Below are 16221 nucleotides of genomic sequence, written 5' to 3'. Positions count from 1 at the left end.
CTTCCATTTATAAATTTGGCTTCATCCTGTTAGACTCTGACACAAAGTATGAGGTTTCTCAGTATTAGATGGATCTGGTGATCTGTGTTCCCTAGGACTTTTTTGATGGAAAATTGGGATATCTCCTGGAGAACCTCATGAGATGTCTTCATCTTCTGTTTATAAATTTGGCTTCATCCTGTTAGACTCTGGCCCAAAGTATGAGGTTGCTCAGGATTAGAGGGGTCTGGTGATCTGTGTTCCCTAGGACTTTTTGGATGGAAAATTGGGATTTCTCCTGGAGAAGCTCATGAGATGTCTTCACCTTCCATTTAAAAAAGGAAACTTTACAAAATAAAGCGAGACTTCCACAAACAATATGGCGCATTTATTGGTAAAGCATGTATAAAGTTTTACTGTACACAATGCCTTATCAGGTTTTATTTTTAATTGTGCAAGTTTACAGGTTCATCTTTTTTTTTCTCCCAAACTCCTAATTATTTATTTATTTTTTTACTATAGAATCCACAGCATTTCCATGGTCGTCCATAATCCAGCAATTTCAGAAGCAGAGCACAGTGTCCCTTACCATGTAGCGGGATGTGGCTTCTTTAACCCCTCCCCCTCCTGAGAATTCCCCCCCTCCAGAAAATTCATTCCCCCCCCTCTCCCCCTTCTGAGGATTTCCCTCTTCTCCCCCTCCTGAGGATTCCCCCCCACCTTCCTGACCAGATCATTTTTTCGTTACGGCGCTGCATTACTTTAACTGACACTTGAGCGGTCATGCAACACTGCGCCCAAATTAAATTTACATCTTTTTTTTCCCACGAATTTAGCATTCTTTTGGTGGTATTGGATCGCTTCTGCATTTTTAATTTTTTGTGCTATAAAACAAAAAAATCCAACAATTTTGAAGAAAAAAAAATGTTTTTGGACTTTTTGCTATAAAACATTTTTGGTGAAAAAAAAATCAAATTTCGTCGTAAATTTCGATCAAAATGTATTCTGCTCCGTGTCTTCGCTAAAAAAAAAAAAAGAAAATCCTGATACGTGTAAATTAATTGGTTTACGTGAAAGTTATAGCGTCTAAAAGTGGCGGGATAGGTATTGGGTTTTTTTTTTTTAATACTAGCAATGGCGGCGATCAGCGACTTATAGCAGGCATTCTGACACCGGGGAGGGGGGGGGAACAGACTTGATGTCACTGACATCCCCAGTGACACCAATACAGTGATCAATGCTAATAAAAAGCACTGACACTGTACTAATGGCACTGGGCAGGAAGGGGTTAACATGAGGGGCAAAGGGTTAACTGTGTGCTGTGTGTTTCACTAGGGAGACATGCTGTGCAGAGAGATACAAAGCAGCATGTCCTTGCTGACAGGAGAAAGACCTGTGTTGTTTACACGCCGGTCTCTCCCCTGTCAGCTTTCCCCGAAGATCGCCGGGTGCCGGCGGGAAATCTCAGGCCAGTGATTGACATCTGTAGCCGCCAATGGCGGTACGGGTAGGGCGCGTGTAAAACTCCCTACCCGGCAATGCAAAATCACATATATACACGTGATGTTGCGTAGCTTTGCCCCCCTGTAGCAGTACTTATGCTGTAGGACTACGTGGAACCGGTTAACCACTTCACCTTGGGAAGATTTTACCCCTTTCACGACCCGCCATTTTTTTTTTGCTATTCGGCATTGCGGTACTTTAACTGGCAAATGCATGGTCAGGCAACGCTGTACCCAAATAAAAATTCATAATTTTTTTTTCCCCCACACAATTTGATCACCTGTTTTGTTTTTTGCAATATCAAAGAAAAAAGAACAACTATTTTGAAAACAATATTTTTTTTTACTTTTCTTTACTTTCTTAAAACATATCCAAATTTTTTTTTTTTAAATCAAATTTCTTCATTAATTTTGGCCAAAACACATTTTGCTACATGTTTTTGGACTACAAGTGGTTAAGAGCAGGAAAATGAATAAGGAGATTGTTCAGAGAAAAATAGATTTCAAAACTCTTTTCTCTGCTAGTTGGATTAGGATACAGCAGACCTGTATACACTCTTTCTACAGCACGGGTGACCCCTCCAGCTGTTGCCAAACTACAAGTCCCATGAGGCATTGCAAGACTGACAGTTACAAGTGTGACTCCCAAACTTCGCAACAGCCGGAGGGCCGCCAGTTTGACACCTCTGGTCTAGGGGGTTGGACACTAGGTAAACCAAAAGAAATAGTCAGTTTGGGGTGGAGGACCTTGACTGGCCTGCACAGAGTCCTGACCTCAACCCCATAGAACACCTTTGGGATGAATTAGAGCGGAGACTGTGAGCCAGGCCTCCTCCCCCGACATCAGAGCCTGACCTCACAAATGTGCTTCTGGAAGAATGGTCCAACCTTCTCATAGACACCCTCCTAAACCTTGTGGACGGCCTTCCCAGAAGAGCTGAAGCTGTTCTATCAGCAAAGGGCGGGGCCAACTCAATATTGTACCCTACAGACTAAGACTGGGAGGCCATTAAAGGTCATGTGCGGGGAAAGGGCAGGGCCAACTCAATATTGAACCCTACGGACTAAGGCTGGGGGGGCCATTAAAGGTCACGTGTGTTGAAAGGGGGGGGCCAACTCAATATTGAACCCTATGTAGTAAGACTGGGAGGCCATTAAAGACCATGTGGGTGCAAAGGCCGGCGGGCCCAATACTTTTGGCAACAAAGTGTATCACAGTGTCGATGGAGGAAGAGCGCGGACATGACGACGGAGGAAGAGCACGGACGTGACGACGGAGGGAGAGCACGGACGTGACGACGGAGGAAGAGCACGGACGTGACGACGGAGGAAGAGCACGGACGTGACGACGGAGGAAGAGCACGGACGTGACGACGGAGGAAGAGCACGGACGTGACGACGGAGGACGAGTACGGACATGACGATGGAGCCTTCCCAGAAGAGTTGAAGCTGCTATAGCTGCAAAGGGCGGGGCCAACTCAATATTGAACCCTATATACTAAGACTGGGAGACCATTAAAGGTCATGTGTGTGAAAAGGCCGGCCGACCAATACTTGGTATTTTTACCAATACCACCACTTTACAGTATTTCCCGCTTTAGTGACCTTGTGCCCTTTGATGTCTAACTAGAAACTCTTTCCGCTTAAACCGCACCCCGCACTCCAGACACGAAAAAGGATGCTCGCTCATATGACTTTTCTGGTGTCTAAAAAGCTCGGATCTTTGTTTAAAACCTTTCCCGCACTCTGAACACAAAAACGGCTTCTCGCCAATGTGGAGCTTATGATGGGTATCGAGGTTCCCTTTCTGCTTAAAGCCTTTGCCGCACACTGAACACAAGAACGGCCTTTCGTCGCTGTGAGTCCTCCGGTGCGTCGTAAGATGCGATTTCGTCAAGAAGGATTTCCCGCACTCTGAACAAGAAAACTTCCTCTCTCCGATGTGTATCTTTTTGTGTAAAGTCAGATGGAATTTGGCCTTGAACGACTTGTCACACTCGGGACACGAATAAGGACGCTCGCCCGTGTGAATCCTCTGGTGGATGAGAAGAAACTTCTTCCCGCGCACTTTTTTCCCGCACTCCGGACAGGAAAGTAACGCCTCACCGGTGTGGATCTTCAGATGGAATCTGAGGGGCGCTTTGTACGCGAAGCCTTTGCCACACTCGGAACAAACGAACGGCTTCTCGCCAGTGTGGTGTCTCTGGTGTATGACGAGCTGCGATTTACGTAGAAACGATTTTTCGCACTCCGGGCAGGAAAAGGTCTTTCCGCCAGTGTGGGCGGCCTGATGTAAAGCAAATTCGGATTTTGAATCAAACGACTTCTTGCACTTGGGGCATGGGTAAGGAGGATCACCAATGTGAGTGCTCTGGTGGACCAGAAGAGATTTTTGAAACAGGAATTGTTTCCCGCACTCCGGACAGGAAAACTGCTTCTCGTGGGTGTGGATCTTCATGTGTTTCCTGAGGCTTGCTTTGCAGAAGAAACATTTCCCGCACTCGGGACACGAAAAGGGCTTCTCGCCGGTGTGAACAATCCGATGTTTCACCAGCTGTAACTTCGTTGTGAAGGTTTTCCCACACTCTGAGCAACAGCAATTGTCCATGTGAACCTTCTGGTGCGCATTAAGTCCGTATTTGTTTTCAAAACACTTCCCGCACTGATAACAGGAAAAGTTCTCGCCGGTATGAGTTCTCTGGTGTAGAACGAGTTTTCTTTTTGTTACGAAGGATTTCTCACATTCTGAGCAGGACCACTTTTCCGCGTGGGATTTTCGATGGGTATAAAGGTCGCATTTTCTTCCAAAAGATTTTCTGCATTCGGAACACGAATAAGGCCGATCGCCACCGTGAACGAAGGCCTGTTTTCTATCGTGGCATTCTTCATCGTGCCAAAAAAGTTGATATTTCGACATAAAGCTTTTCCCGCACTCAGAACATGAGAAGGTCTCCCCACCAGTGTGAACTCTCTGGTGTCTAGTTAGTTGCTTGTTTGTAAAGAAGGTTTTCTCACATACTAGGCAGGACCTCTTTTTTGTGTGGGTGCTTAGGTGTGCTCGAAGTTCGCAATGTCTTCTAAAGGATTGCCTGCACTCTGAACATGAATAGGGAAGCTCAACACTGTCAGCTATCTGCTCTCCGCTGTGGCATCTTTGATGTACCACTAGGTCCTTTCTTGACCGAAAACATTTCCCGCACTCGGAACAGGAAAATGGAAACCCTGCCGTGTGCTCTCTGTCATCTATATCCAGATTCTGTTCATTGTGGAAGGACACTTGGTAGGGATGATACTCCGAAATGCTCTGCCCATCATGTTCTTCTGAAGGAAAAAATATGCTGTTAGTATTTAAGGAATGTTTATTATATCATGTTGTGCAAACCACATGGGAACATGATGTTATATTAAGGAATGGAGATGGACCTTTCATATGGTGTCCAGTATCTCCTTCTCATTTGTTGGGAACATGACGTTATATTAAGGAATGGAGATGGACCTTTCATATGGTGTCCAGTATCTCCTCCTCATTTGTTGGGAACATGAAGTTATATTGAGGAATAGAGATGGACCTTTCATATGGTGTCCAGTATCTCCTCCTCATTTGTTGGGAACATGACGTTATATTGAGGAATGGAGATGGACCTTTCATATGGTGTCCAGTATCTCCTCCTCATTTGTTGGGAACATGATGTTATATTGAGGAATGGAGATGGACCTTTCATATGGTGTCCAGTATCTCCTCATTTGTTGGGAACATGACGTTATATTAAGGAATGGAGATGGACATTTCATATGGTGTCCAGTATCTCCTCCTCATTTGTTGGGAACATGACATTATATTGAGGAATGGAGATGGACCTTTTTATATGGTGTCCAGTATCTCCTCCTCATTTGGGAACATGACGTTATATTGAGGAATGGAGATGGACCTTTCATATGGTGTCCAGTATCTCCTCCTCATTTGTTGGGAACATGACGTTATATTGAGGAATGGAGATGGACCTTTTTATATGGTGTACATTAAACCTTTTTTTTTTTTACTATGGAGATACTTTACACTATTAGAAATAAAATGGACATTTGTAAAGTTTCTTCTTGTAGTGTCTGTCACTCACCTGTACTGATACCTAGGGCAGATTCCTCCTCTTTAATAGTTACTACAATTCCAACCTCCTCCATACACTGTTGATCACCCATCACATATGTCTCTTCTTCCTTTTTAACCTCAGCTTTCATGTAAATCTGTTCTTCACACTGAAACCACAAAATATCTATCAATACAGGAAATAACGATCTCATAAAAATTGAAGGTGTCTTATGTTCTAGAAGCCCAACTCCACTTACCTGATGATGGTGGGGGATGGTGTGATCTTCCTGTGTGGAATCCCAGGAATACAGAGGATGGGGACATCTCTCTGGTGGGTTCCGATGACTGGATCCATCTGTAGGAAACACACACACTGACTGAATCCATTGTTTCTATGTGTTTATCAGATGATGGGGGATCTAGGTGGAGCCTCCGTACTGCTCTCTCCTTTCCAATAAAGTCTCCTCTTACCCGGTGATGTGAGAGGCGGCTGATCCTCTATCATGACATGAAAAGATTCCTCATCTTTAATGGGTACCATCATTTCACCCTCCTCTATGAACTGATCATCCCTCACATACGTCTCTTCTTCTGCTTTAACCTCAACTTTTATATCAATCAGATCTTCACCCTAATCCCACAATATGACAAAATAACATCAATCTCTACAAAACAATTTAATTTCATAAAATGTTAAATTTAGTCTGTGTTTCATCTACCTGATGATGGTGAGGGATGGTGTGATCTTCCTGTGTGGAATTCCAGGAATACAGAGGACAGGGACATCTCTCTGGTGGTTTCCTTTCATTGGGTGGCTCCATCATAACTTCTTTATCTATAACTTCTGTAAACTTCTCTGCCACACCACCCTCATCACACTCCTCTTTTATCTCTTTTTTAACAAGAAAATTTACAGTCTGCAGGTCCCCAATCTGGAAAGAATAATAAAAGAACACTAATGCTTACAAAAAAATTTGACACATCCAAATGTAACAACTGCTTTACAAACGTTATTCGTCTACCTGATGAAGGTGAGGGATGGTGTGACCTTCCTGTGTGGAATCCCGGGAATACAGAGGACGGGGACATCCCTCTGGTGGGTTCCCATTACTGGATCCATCTACCTGATGATGGTGAGGGATGGTGTGACCTTCCTGTGTGGAATCCCAGGAATACAGAGGTCGGGGACATCTCTCTGGTGGGTTCCCATGACTGGATCCATCTACCTGATGACGGCAATGGATGGTATGACCTTCTTGTATGGAATCCAGGGAATACAGAGGACGGGGACATCTTTCTGGTGGGTTCCCATGACTGGATCCATCTACCTGATGATGGTGAGGGATGGTGTGACCTTCCTGTGTGGAATCCCGGGAATACAGAGGACGGGGACATCTTTCTGGTGGGTTCCCATAACTGGATCCATCTACCTGATAATGGTGAGGGATGGTGTGATCTTCCTGTGTGAAATCCCGGGAATACAGAAGACGGGGACATCTCTCTGGTGGGTTCCCATGATTGGATCCATCTGTAGGAAACACACACACTGACTGAATCCATTGTTTCTATGTGTTTATCAGATGATGGGGGATCTAGGTGGACCCTCCGTACTGCTCTCTCCTTTCCAATAAAGTCTCCTCTTACCCGGTGATGTGAGGGGCGGCTGATTGTCCATCATGATGTCCTTGTAGAGGTCCTTGTTTCCTTCTAATTACTCCCACTCCTCCATGGAGAAATAGACAGTGAATCCTGACACCTTAGAGGAACCTGACACACACAATGAGACAGTCACCATCCAGACACATCCCTTGTCTATTAATTGAATCTGTTGGGTTTTTTTTTGCACCTCCTACAGTAAGAATGACAAAAAGATTGCATAGAATCCCCCTCCAAAATGCTTATCGGACCTTTTGAGTCTGGTATGATTTTTAAGGGGTAACCACACAAACAAAAATGTGTGAGGCATCAAATCCATAGCAGTTTCCAAGGGAAGCCCCTCTGAAAAAGCACCTTGGCCCCATGTTGACAAGCACAAGGGCCAATTCCATACAACTCTTATTCGGTGCTTGTGGCAGGTTCTAGCACCAGCCCCTTCCATAGCAACCATTGACAGCGGACATCTATTATATAGATCAGTAGAAAGAATTCTCCAACATTTTATATTCAGCTCCCGCTCAACAGGAGCTGAACGGGCAAAAGTTTCTGAGCAGCCAAGGTTCTGTACGGCAGACCATTGGCTCCTGCTTACTTTTTCCCCCCCTCGCACCATGAGGATTGATTTTTATTAGTGATGTTCGTAAGTACCAAGGTTGGCAAACTTCACTGAAGTTCAGACGCCGAGTACAAACTCCACTGAAGTCAAAGGCAGCCAAATCTTAGACATTGGTTGTCATAGGCACCTTGAATGATCCTGCTCCCTGCACGTCACCCACCAACCCATGTTCAGTGAGACATGCCACCTGAACACCATTCCTTCTCCATCACGTTGCACGCAGGTCCTATCTCTCCACCAATGAGTGCAAGGCACTGGGAAGTCTTAACCCCCTGCTTCAGACGGTTCTGTGCTTGCTTTCCCATGCTTGCAGGAGACAGAGGACTTGCCCCTTTCATTCTCCTGATATAGCGGTTCCAGAAGGGGGCAGAACATTTGCCAGGGCAACCCAATGTCACACATCAGCTGCCTGGGTTGCAGAATCACGCCAGGGCTCAGGCATGAACCTGAGCAGGGGAGCAGAGTGAGTCATTTTAATTTCCAAGCCCCGTGTTGCAGAAACCTATGAGGACCCGTGACTGAGGTCAGGCCTCTAGGATCTCCCCTCCTCTGCTTTCTTGGACTCAGGAGCCTCCTCCCTGTCCTCCTCTGCTCGTTCACCGTAAGTTGTCCACTACCTGATGATCCAGAAGCTGCTGCCAGGACCCCCCATTTCTATGAGGAACTGTGACTGTGGTCAGGCCTGTAGGATCTCCCCTCCTCTGCTTCCTGGGACTCAGGAGCCTCCTCCCTGTCCCCTTCTGCTCCTCTGCTCATTCACCGTAAGTTGTCCACTACCTCATGGTCCAGAAGCTGCTGCCAGGACCCCCCATTTCTTGACTCCCCTGTAGAAAGGCAATGCCAGCTCCGACTCTGTGGACCTTCTGACTTTGATCCCTCAGCTGATCCAACCAGCAATGTGGAACACTTACAGCATCAGTCCTCTAATTCCTTGTACTCTGTTAATGCCACCCTGTGAACTTTGCCCTTTAACTACTACCCTGATAGCTGCACTCTATGATTGATGCTCTCTGATCATCACCCTGTGATTGCTACCCTTTGATCACTGCCATGTGAACTGTACCCTGTTATTGCTGCCTGCCCCCCAACATTCTTCCACGCCTTTATCCAGTCCTCCCACCACCACCTGTCCTTCTCAAGACCCCAAATTTTCCCAACCTCACCCACAATGTTGTGCACCACCACCTCGGCAGGAAGGACTTATTCTGAGTGGAAACCTGACACCGTGCATACCGCGTGAAGTAACAGACAACTAAGTCAAGAAAAAATGTCTTGAAATCAAAATCCCGGCGAGTCTGAAATGCCCTGTACTCCCACTCTGCATAACTCATGCAGGAAAGGAAAGGGATACCCAGAATCCCACCCACTGAAGAAAGAAGCAGTCTATCATCTCTTCCACCCCACCACACTCCACTCTTGGTTCTCCAGAGAGCTCTCCAGAGATGCTTCAGGTTACCCTTCACGTAGAGTTTGCCATGGAACACGCACCAGGCCAAATCCCAAAACTTCAAAGAGATTCTCTCCAGATGAATCAAAAGCAAATATGTATAATAATAGTGTGTGACTGTGGGGGAGGGGACATTAGAGTGTCAGCTCCTCTGGTACAGAGACTGATATGACTGTGGGGGAGGGGACATTGGAGTGTAAGCTCCTCTGGTACAGAGACTGAGGGGACTGTGGGGGAGGGGACATTAGAGTGTAAGCTCCTCTGGTACAGAGACTGATGGGATTGTGGGGGAGGGGACATTAGAATGTAAGCTCCTCTGGTACAGAGACTGATGGGACTGTGGGGGGGGAGGGGACATTAGAGTGTGAGCTCCTTTGGTACAGAGAATGATGTGGTAGAGGGGACATTAGAGTGTAAGCTCCTCTGGTACAGAGACTGATGTGACTGTGGGGGAGGGGACATTAGAGTGTAAGCTCCTCTGGTACAGAGACTGATGTGACTGGCTCAGTGTTCTCTGTACAGCGCTGCGGTATATGTCAGAGCTATAAAAAGAATATAATAAATTCTTATATGATACAATATGTGTGTACCTTCATCTGCTGGACATAAAAGACATCACAATGACTATGGAGGAAGAGGACGGACATGACAATGGAGGGGGAGGACAGACATGATGATGGAGGAAGAGGACGGACATGACGATGGAGGAAGAGGACGGACATGACGATGGAGGATGAGGACGGACATGACGATGGAGGATGAGGACGGACATGATGGGGGATGGAGGGGGTTACTGAGTGTAACTATAAAACAGGATGTTATTACCTCCTCTGCTGCCAGTTCCAGCAATGTCTCCTCTCTCCTTCCTCCCAACTCCCCTCTCACCCGGAACTTCCCATTTATACTTCACTTCCTGCCTGTCCCTGACATCACTTCCTGTCTGATAGCACTCCCTGTGGCGAATAGAGGACCTGCAGACTTCACTCATTTGTAACCAGTTTTTACCCCTGGTTCACCTCTGTGCGGTCTTGCGGGCTGCGGTTTGAATGGACTCCCGTGCCCCGGGACATGCAGGGAAGAAGTCCCTGTATACTTGGGCAATCGCAGCCCACGCGGGAATCGAGGTTCCCAGTATGGTTTGCGATTTCCAGTGCGGGCGGCTTGCCATTAGAATGAATGGCACTCGCCCGCGGGTCCCGCATTCCTTCCTCGGTGTGGGTGGTGCGGCTGAAGTCATTTGAACGGGTCCCACAGCAGCACTACCCGCACCGATGTGAACCGAGGGTTAATCGGGGTGATAATTATTATAAATCGGTTAACATCTGGATGCATGTAGTAAGGCACGGGTGGGCAACTGTGGCCCTCCAGCTGTTGTAGAACTACAAGTCCCATGAGGCATTGCAAGACAGTTACAAGCTTGGCTTCCAAAGGCAGAGGCATGATGGGACTTGTAGTTTCGCAACAGCTGGAGGGCTGCCAGTTTGACACCCCTGCTTTAGGGGGTTGGACACTAGGCAAACCAAAAGAAATAACAGCCTGTTTGGGATGGAGGAACCTGACTGGTCTGCACAGAGTCCTGACCTCAACCCTATAGAACACCTTTTTGATGAATTAGAGCGAAGACTGGGAGCCAGGCCTCCTCCCCCGACATCAGTGCCTGACCTGACAAATGTGCTTCTGGAAGAATTGTCCAACCTTCCCATAGACACCCTCCTAAGCCTGTAGGAACCAACAACAATGGATGTCATTCAGTATACTTCCTGGTTCTCTATCATCTGGCTAAGATCAAGTGTAGTATCTGTTCTCATCGGTTTAATATCTGATATGTCCGCTCTCTGAGGACCATATATTAAATAGATTTTTAGAAGAGGGAGATGGAGGAAGATCTTGCTTTGTCCACTCCATGCATCATCCTGGTAATTCAGTACCTCCAGGAGCACATTGCCAACATGGCGGTCATGAGCACATGATTGGTTTAAAGTTACTCTTTACGAGGTGGAAGGTTGAGCCTTGGAGGACGGTCATTCATGTCCTCCTAACGCCTAGTTGGCAATCTGCAGTAAGTCTGTTTAAACGTTTTAGTTTGTATCGGTCTTAGCAGAACTACAATGCCAGGTTGATGGTTGATGAAGAATCCAGGTCCCCTGCAGTAGAAGACCTGGATTCTTCATTCTTCCTGCAGTAGGAGACCTGGATTCTTCATTCTTCCTGCAGTAGGAGACCTGGATTCTTCATTCTTCCTGCAGTAGAAGACCTGGATTATTCTTCATTCTTCCTGCAGTAGAAGACCTGGATTCTTCATTCTTCCTGCAGTAAAAGTCCTGGATTCTTCATTCTTCCTGCAGTAGAAGACCTGGATTCTTCATTCTTCCTGCAGTAGGAGACCTGGATTCTTCATCAACTATCAACCTGCCATTGTAGTTCTGCTAAGACCGACGCAAGCAAAAAATATTTAAACAGACTTGCTGCACAACTTGCTGCACATTGCCAACTCAGAGTTAAGAGGACATGAATGATGCCAATTCGGCGTTAGGAGGACATGTTCATGTCAAAGTCATCCAGCACCATTTATGAGTTGAGAGGTTCAGCCCCGAATGAAGGTCAGTCTGGATTCTCCAAAATCATTTGGCACATAAAATGTATAATAATATCAACTTTTCATGCTAATGCAGTCTATACAATAATAAAGACTCTGCCAGGGATTGCTGAATCTTTTATTACATAAACATGTATTTGTATGGTTTCGGAGATGTCAAAGTGGGGGTTTTAGGCACTGCTCAAAGAAATTAAAGAAACACTTTGAAAACCCATCAGATATCAATGGGGACGAATCTCCTGCTGGACCTCTATACTGATATGGATGGGGTAATGTGTGAGGAACATAAGGATGCCCCATTGTTTGATGGAAATGAAAATGATCGACCTACAGAGGACTGAATTCAAAGACACCCCGAAAATCAAAGTGAAAAAATGATGCAGCAAGAGAGTCCATTTGGTGAAATGTCACTGCAGCAAGTCAGAATGGTCCTCAGTAGTTTGTGTGGCCCCCACGTGCTTTTATGCATGCCTGACAATGTCGGGGAGGCTCCTAATGAGACCACGGATGGTGTCCTGGGGGATTTCCTACCAGATCTGGACCAGGGCATCACTGAGCTCCTGGACAGTCCAAGGTTCAACATGGCATCGTCGGATGGACCGAAACATGATATCCCAGAGATATTCCATTGGATTTAGGTCAGGTGAGCGTGTGGGGCCATTCAATGGTATCAATTCCTTCATCCTCCAGGAACTGCCTGTATATTATCACCACGTGAGGCCGGCCATTGTCGTGCACCAGGAGGAACCCAGCACCCACTGCACCAGCGTAGGGTCTGACAATGGGTCCAAAGATTTTATCCCGATACCTAATGGCAGTCAGGGTGCCATTGTCTAGCCTGTAGAGGTCTGTGCGTCCCTCCATGGATATGCCTCCCCAGACCATCACTGGCCCACCACCAAAACGGTCATGCTGAACCATGTTACAGGCAGCAGAACATTCTCCACGGCTTCTCCAGACCTGCTCTCATCTGTGAAAAGCACAGGGCGCCAGTGGTGGACCTGCCAATTGTGGTGTTCAATGGCCAATGCCAATCCAGCTCTATGGTGCTGGGCAGTGAGCACAGGGCCCACTAGAGGATGTCGGCCCTCAGGCCACCCTCATGAAGTCTGTTTCTGAATGTTTGGTCAGAGACCTTCACACCAGTGGCCTGCTGGAGGTCATTTTGTAGGGCTCTGGCAGGGCTCATCCTGTTCCTCCTCCACAAAGGAGCAGATACCGGTCCTGCTGATGGGTTAAGGAACTTCTATGGCCCTGTCCAGATCTCCTAGAGTAACTGCCTGTCTCCTGGATTCTCCTCCATGCTTTTGAGACTGTGCTGGGAGACTCAGCAAACCTTCTAGCAATGTCACGTATTGATGTGCCATCCTGGAGGAGTTGGACTGCCGGTGCAACCTCTGTAGGGTCCAAGTATGGCCTCATGCTATCAGTAGTGACACTGACCCTAGCCAAATGCAAAACTACAGAAAAACAGTCAGAAAAGATGAGTAGGGAAAAGAAATGTCAGTGGCCTCCACCTGTAAAACCATTCCTGTTTTGGGGGTCATCTCATTGTTGCCCATCTAGTGTACCTGTTGTTAATTTCATGAACAACAAAACAGCTAAAACCGATTACCATCCCCCTCTGCTACTTACCTGACAAGATCAATATCCCAGGAAGGTCATTGACATGATGCTAAACTCTGATTAAACAGTCTTACTTTTATTTTTTTGAGCAGTATAGTTTCCCTTATTCCCTTAGTCAATAAGTCCATCACTGGTGAGTTCTCTGACAGCTGGACATGATAGAAGTAGATATTTCCATACTGCAAAAATCACCTTTTACTGATGTGAATCCTCTGACAGACAGTTACCCTTGAAGAGCATAAACATGGCTTCCCTACCATAGGACTTCTCATTCCATGCAGTGCCCATGCGATTGGCAATACAAGATAAGACTTCATTTTCTATTAAAATATTTCAAGCATTTATAACATTTATGTTCCTCCCCCAGTGAATGGTGGGAAAAATACAAATTGGACTGGTTGCTTTGGGTGGCATTTACTATCACAAATTCTATACAGAATGCTATAACCCGTGTGTCTAGCCTCCGTGGTGATATCTCGTAAGTCCAGCCAAATACTAACTGGCGCCACCCCCATTCTCAGCCCTAACTAGTCTGTAAAGGAAAGATGTGTATACTTACCTATTCTGAGGGTGCTCAGGTCCGGTCAACCAATCGGTTGCCAGCACCAGCTTCAGGGTAGAGGAGGGGCAACTGGCAATGGATGCCCCAAAGGGGGCTTGGGGGTGACGTCACTGCAGATGTTGTTGGCAATCTCTTCACTAGGGAGATCATGTGACTGGAGCGCCCTCGGTATAGGTAAGTATGGACATCTTTCCTCTACAGCAAGGGTGTCAAACTGGCAGCCCTCCAGCTGTTGCGAAACTACAAGTCCCATCATGCCTCTGCCTTTGGGAGCCATGCTTGCAACTATGAATCTTGCAATGCCTCATGGGACTTGTAGTTTGGCAACAGCTGGAGGGCCGCCAGTTTGACACCCATGCTCTATAGCAGGGGTCCTCAAACTACAGCCCACGGCCCACATGCGGCCCACCGAGGACATTTATCTGGCCCGCCGGCAGGGGCGTATTTGCCGCGAGGAAGGGACACTAAGTACAGGGGCGGGCAGGGGGCTGCTATACCTTACCTGGCTCCAATCTCAGTTCCACGACGATCCAGTCCAGGAAGCGCTGCTCCTTTATTCACTCGGGCCACTCCCTCACTCGATGTTCGCGCTGCCGCTCGGCTCCGCCTCCTCACTGGTGATTGGGCACCAGAATTGTAGCTCAGGAAAGGCACACAGGAGGCCAATCACCTACGAGGAGGCAGAGCCGAGCGGCCCCGCAAACATCGAGTGAGGGAGAAGCCGGAGTGAAGAAGGACAGCTGACAGGTAAGTGTGCCGTGCAGATGGTGCTGCTGCAACCAGGTATGCTGGCTGCAGCAGCACCATGCTGGAACAGGGGTCAGCAAGTTAAGTGTCATTGGTGTCAGTGGGAGGAATAGTGCCCCATCATTGGTGTCACTGATACGAATGATGGGGCATTATTCCTCCCACTGACACCAATGATGTGGCACTATTCCTCCCCTCACTGACACCAACGTTGGGGCACTATTCCCCCCCCCACTGACACCAACGATGGGGCACTATTTCACCCCCCACTGACACCAACGATGGAACACTATTCCTTCCTCCACTGACACCAATGATGGGGTACTATTCCTCCCACTGACACCAATGTTGGGACACTATCCCCCCCACCAATGACGGGGCACTATTCCCCCCCCCCACTGACACCAATAACGTACTATTCCTCCCAGTGACACCAAAGATGGGGCACTATTCTTCCCACTGACACCAATGATGGGACACTATTCCTCCCACTGACACCAATGATGGGGCACTATTCCTTCCACTGACACCAATGTTCTTATACTATCCCCTTCCCCCACTGACACCAATGACGGGGCACTATCCCCCCCCCCACTGACACCAATGGTGGGGCACTATCCCCCCCCCACTGACACCAACGATGGGGCACTATTCCTCCCCCCACTGACACTAACAATGGGGCACTATTCCTCCCCCCACTGACACCAATGATGGGGCACTATTTCGCTCCATAAGACACACTTGGGGGGAAATGTCTGTGCGTCTTATGGAGCGGCCGGCCTAGTATTCCCGCTGCTGTTGTATGTCCGCAGTCTCTGGTCATCTCCTGTACTGTGTCCGCAGTCTCTGGTCATCTCCTGTACTGTCTGCAGTCTCTGGTCATCTCCTGTACTGTGTCCGCAGTCTCTGGTCATCTTTTGTACTATGTCAGCAGTCTCTGGTCATCTCCTGTACTATGTCCGCTGTCTCTGGTCATCTCCTTTACTGTGTCCGTAGTCTCTGGTCATCTCCTGCACTATGTCCGCTGTCTCTGGTCATCTCCTGTAATATGTCTGCAGTCTCTGGTCATCTCCTGTACTGTGTCCGCAGTCTCTGGTCATCTCCTGTAATATGTCTGCAGTCTCTGGTCATCTCCTGTACTGTGTCCGCTGTCTCTGGTCATCTCCTTTACTGTGTCCGTAGTCTCTGGTCATCTCCTGTACTATGTCCGCAGTCTCTGGTCATCTCCTGTACTATGTCAGCAGTCTCTGGTCATCTCCTGTACTGTGTCCGCAGTCTCTGGTCATCTCTTGTACTATGTCAGCAGTCTCTGGTCATCTCCTGTACTATGTCAGCAGTCTCTGGTCATCTCCTGTACTATGTCAGCAGTCTCTGGTCATCTCCTGTACTATGTCCGCAGTCTC

General features: G+C 47.4%; 1 protein-coding gene and 1 non-coding gene across 5 annotated transcripts in view; one reads left to right on the top strand and one right to left on the bottom strand.

The window, feature by feature from the left end:
- Window positions 1-345: 345 nt before the first annotated feature.
- The window catches only part of LOC149453217 (uncharacterized), a 36784-nt gene continuing 20908 nt past the window's right edge, over window positions 346-16221 (bottom strand). The window contains exons 1-7 of one of the 4 annotated variants that reach the window (XM_089688217.1): window positions 7213-7787; window positions 6591-7096; window positions 6288-6500; window positions 6040-6199; window positions 5826-5923; window positions 5597-5735; window positions 346-4799 (exon numbers count right to left, since the gene is read on the bottom strand). In XM_089688217.1, the coding sequence (XP_089544343.1) occupies window positions 3079-4799; window positions 5597-5735; window positions 5826-5923; window positions 6040-6199; window positions 6288-6500; window positions 6591-7096; window positions 7213-7246 (2871 nt within the window). In that variant the 5' untranslated portion in view covers window positions 7247-7787 and the 3' untranslated portion in view covers window positions 346-3078. Of the gene's footprint in view, window positions 4803-5596; window positions 5736-5825; window positions 5924-6039; window positions 6200-6287; window positions 6501-6590; window positions 7097-7212; window positions 7788-16221 lie in introns of those variants that run through there. The other 3 variants (XM_089688216.1, XM_089688218.1, XM_089688219.1) reach the window with 3 other exon arrangements.
- Window positions 11047-11232, top strand: LOC149453219 (U2 spliceosomal RNA). The gene has a single exon (XR_016314728.1). It is a non-coding gene; the product is annotated as a U2 spliceosomal RNA (small nuclear RNA).

Source organism: Staurois parvus, unplaced genomic scaffold (genome assembly GCF_062004578.1).
Source record: "Staurois parvus isolate SC_StPar_1 unplaced genomic scaffold, SC_StPar_1.0 ptg000449l, whole genome shotgun sequence".
Taxonomy (NCBI): Eukaryota; Metazoa; Chordata; class Amphibia; order Anura; family Ranidae; genus Staurois; species Staurois parvus.
Note: the sequence above shows the minus strand (reverse complement) of the source record. Positions and strands in the feature narration are given on the sequence as shown.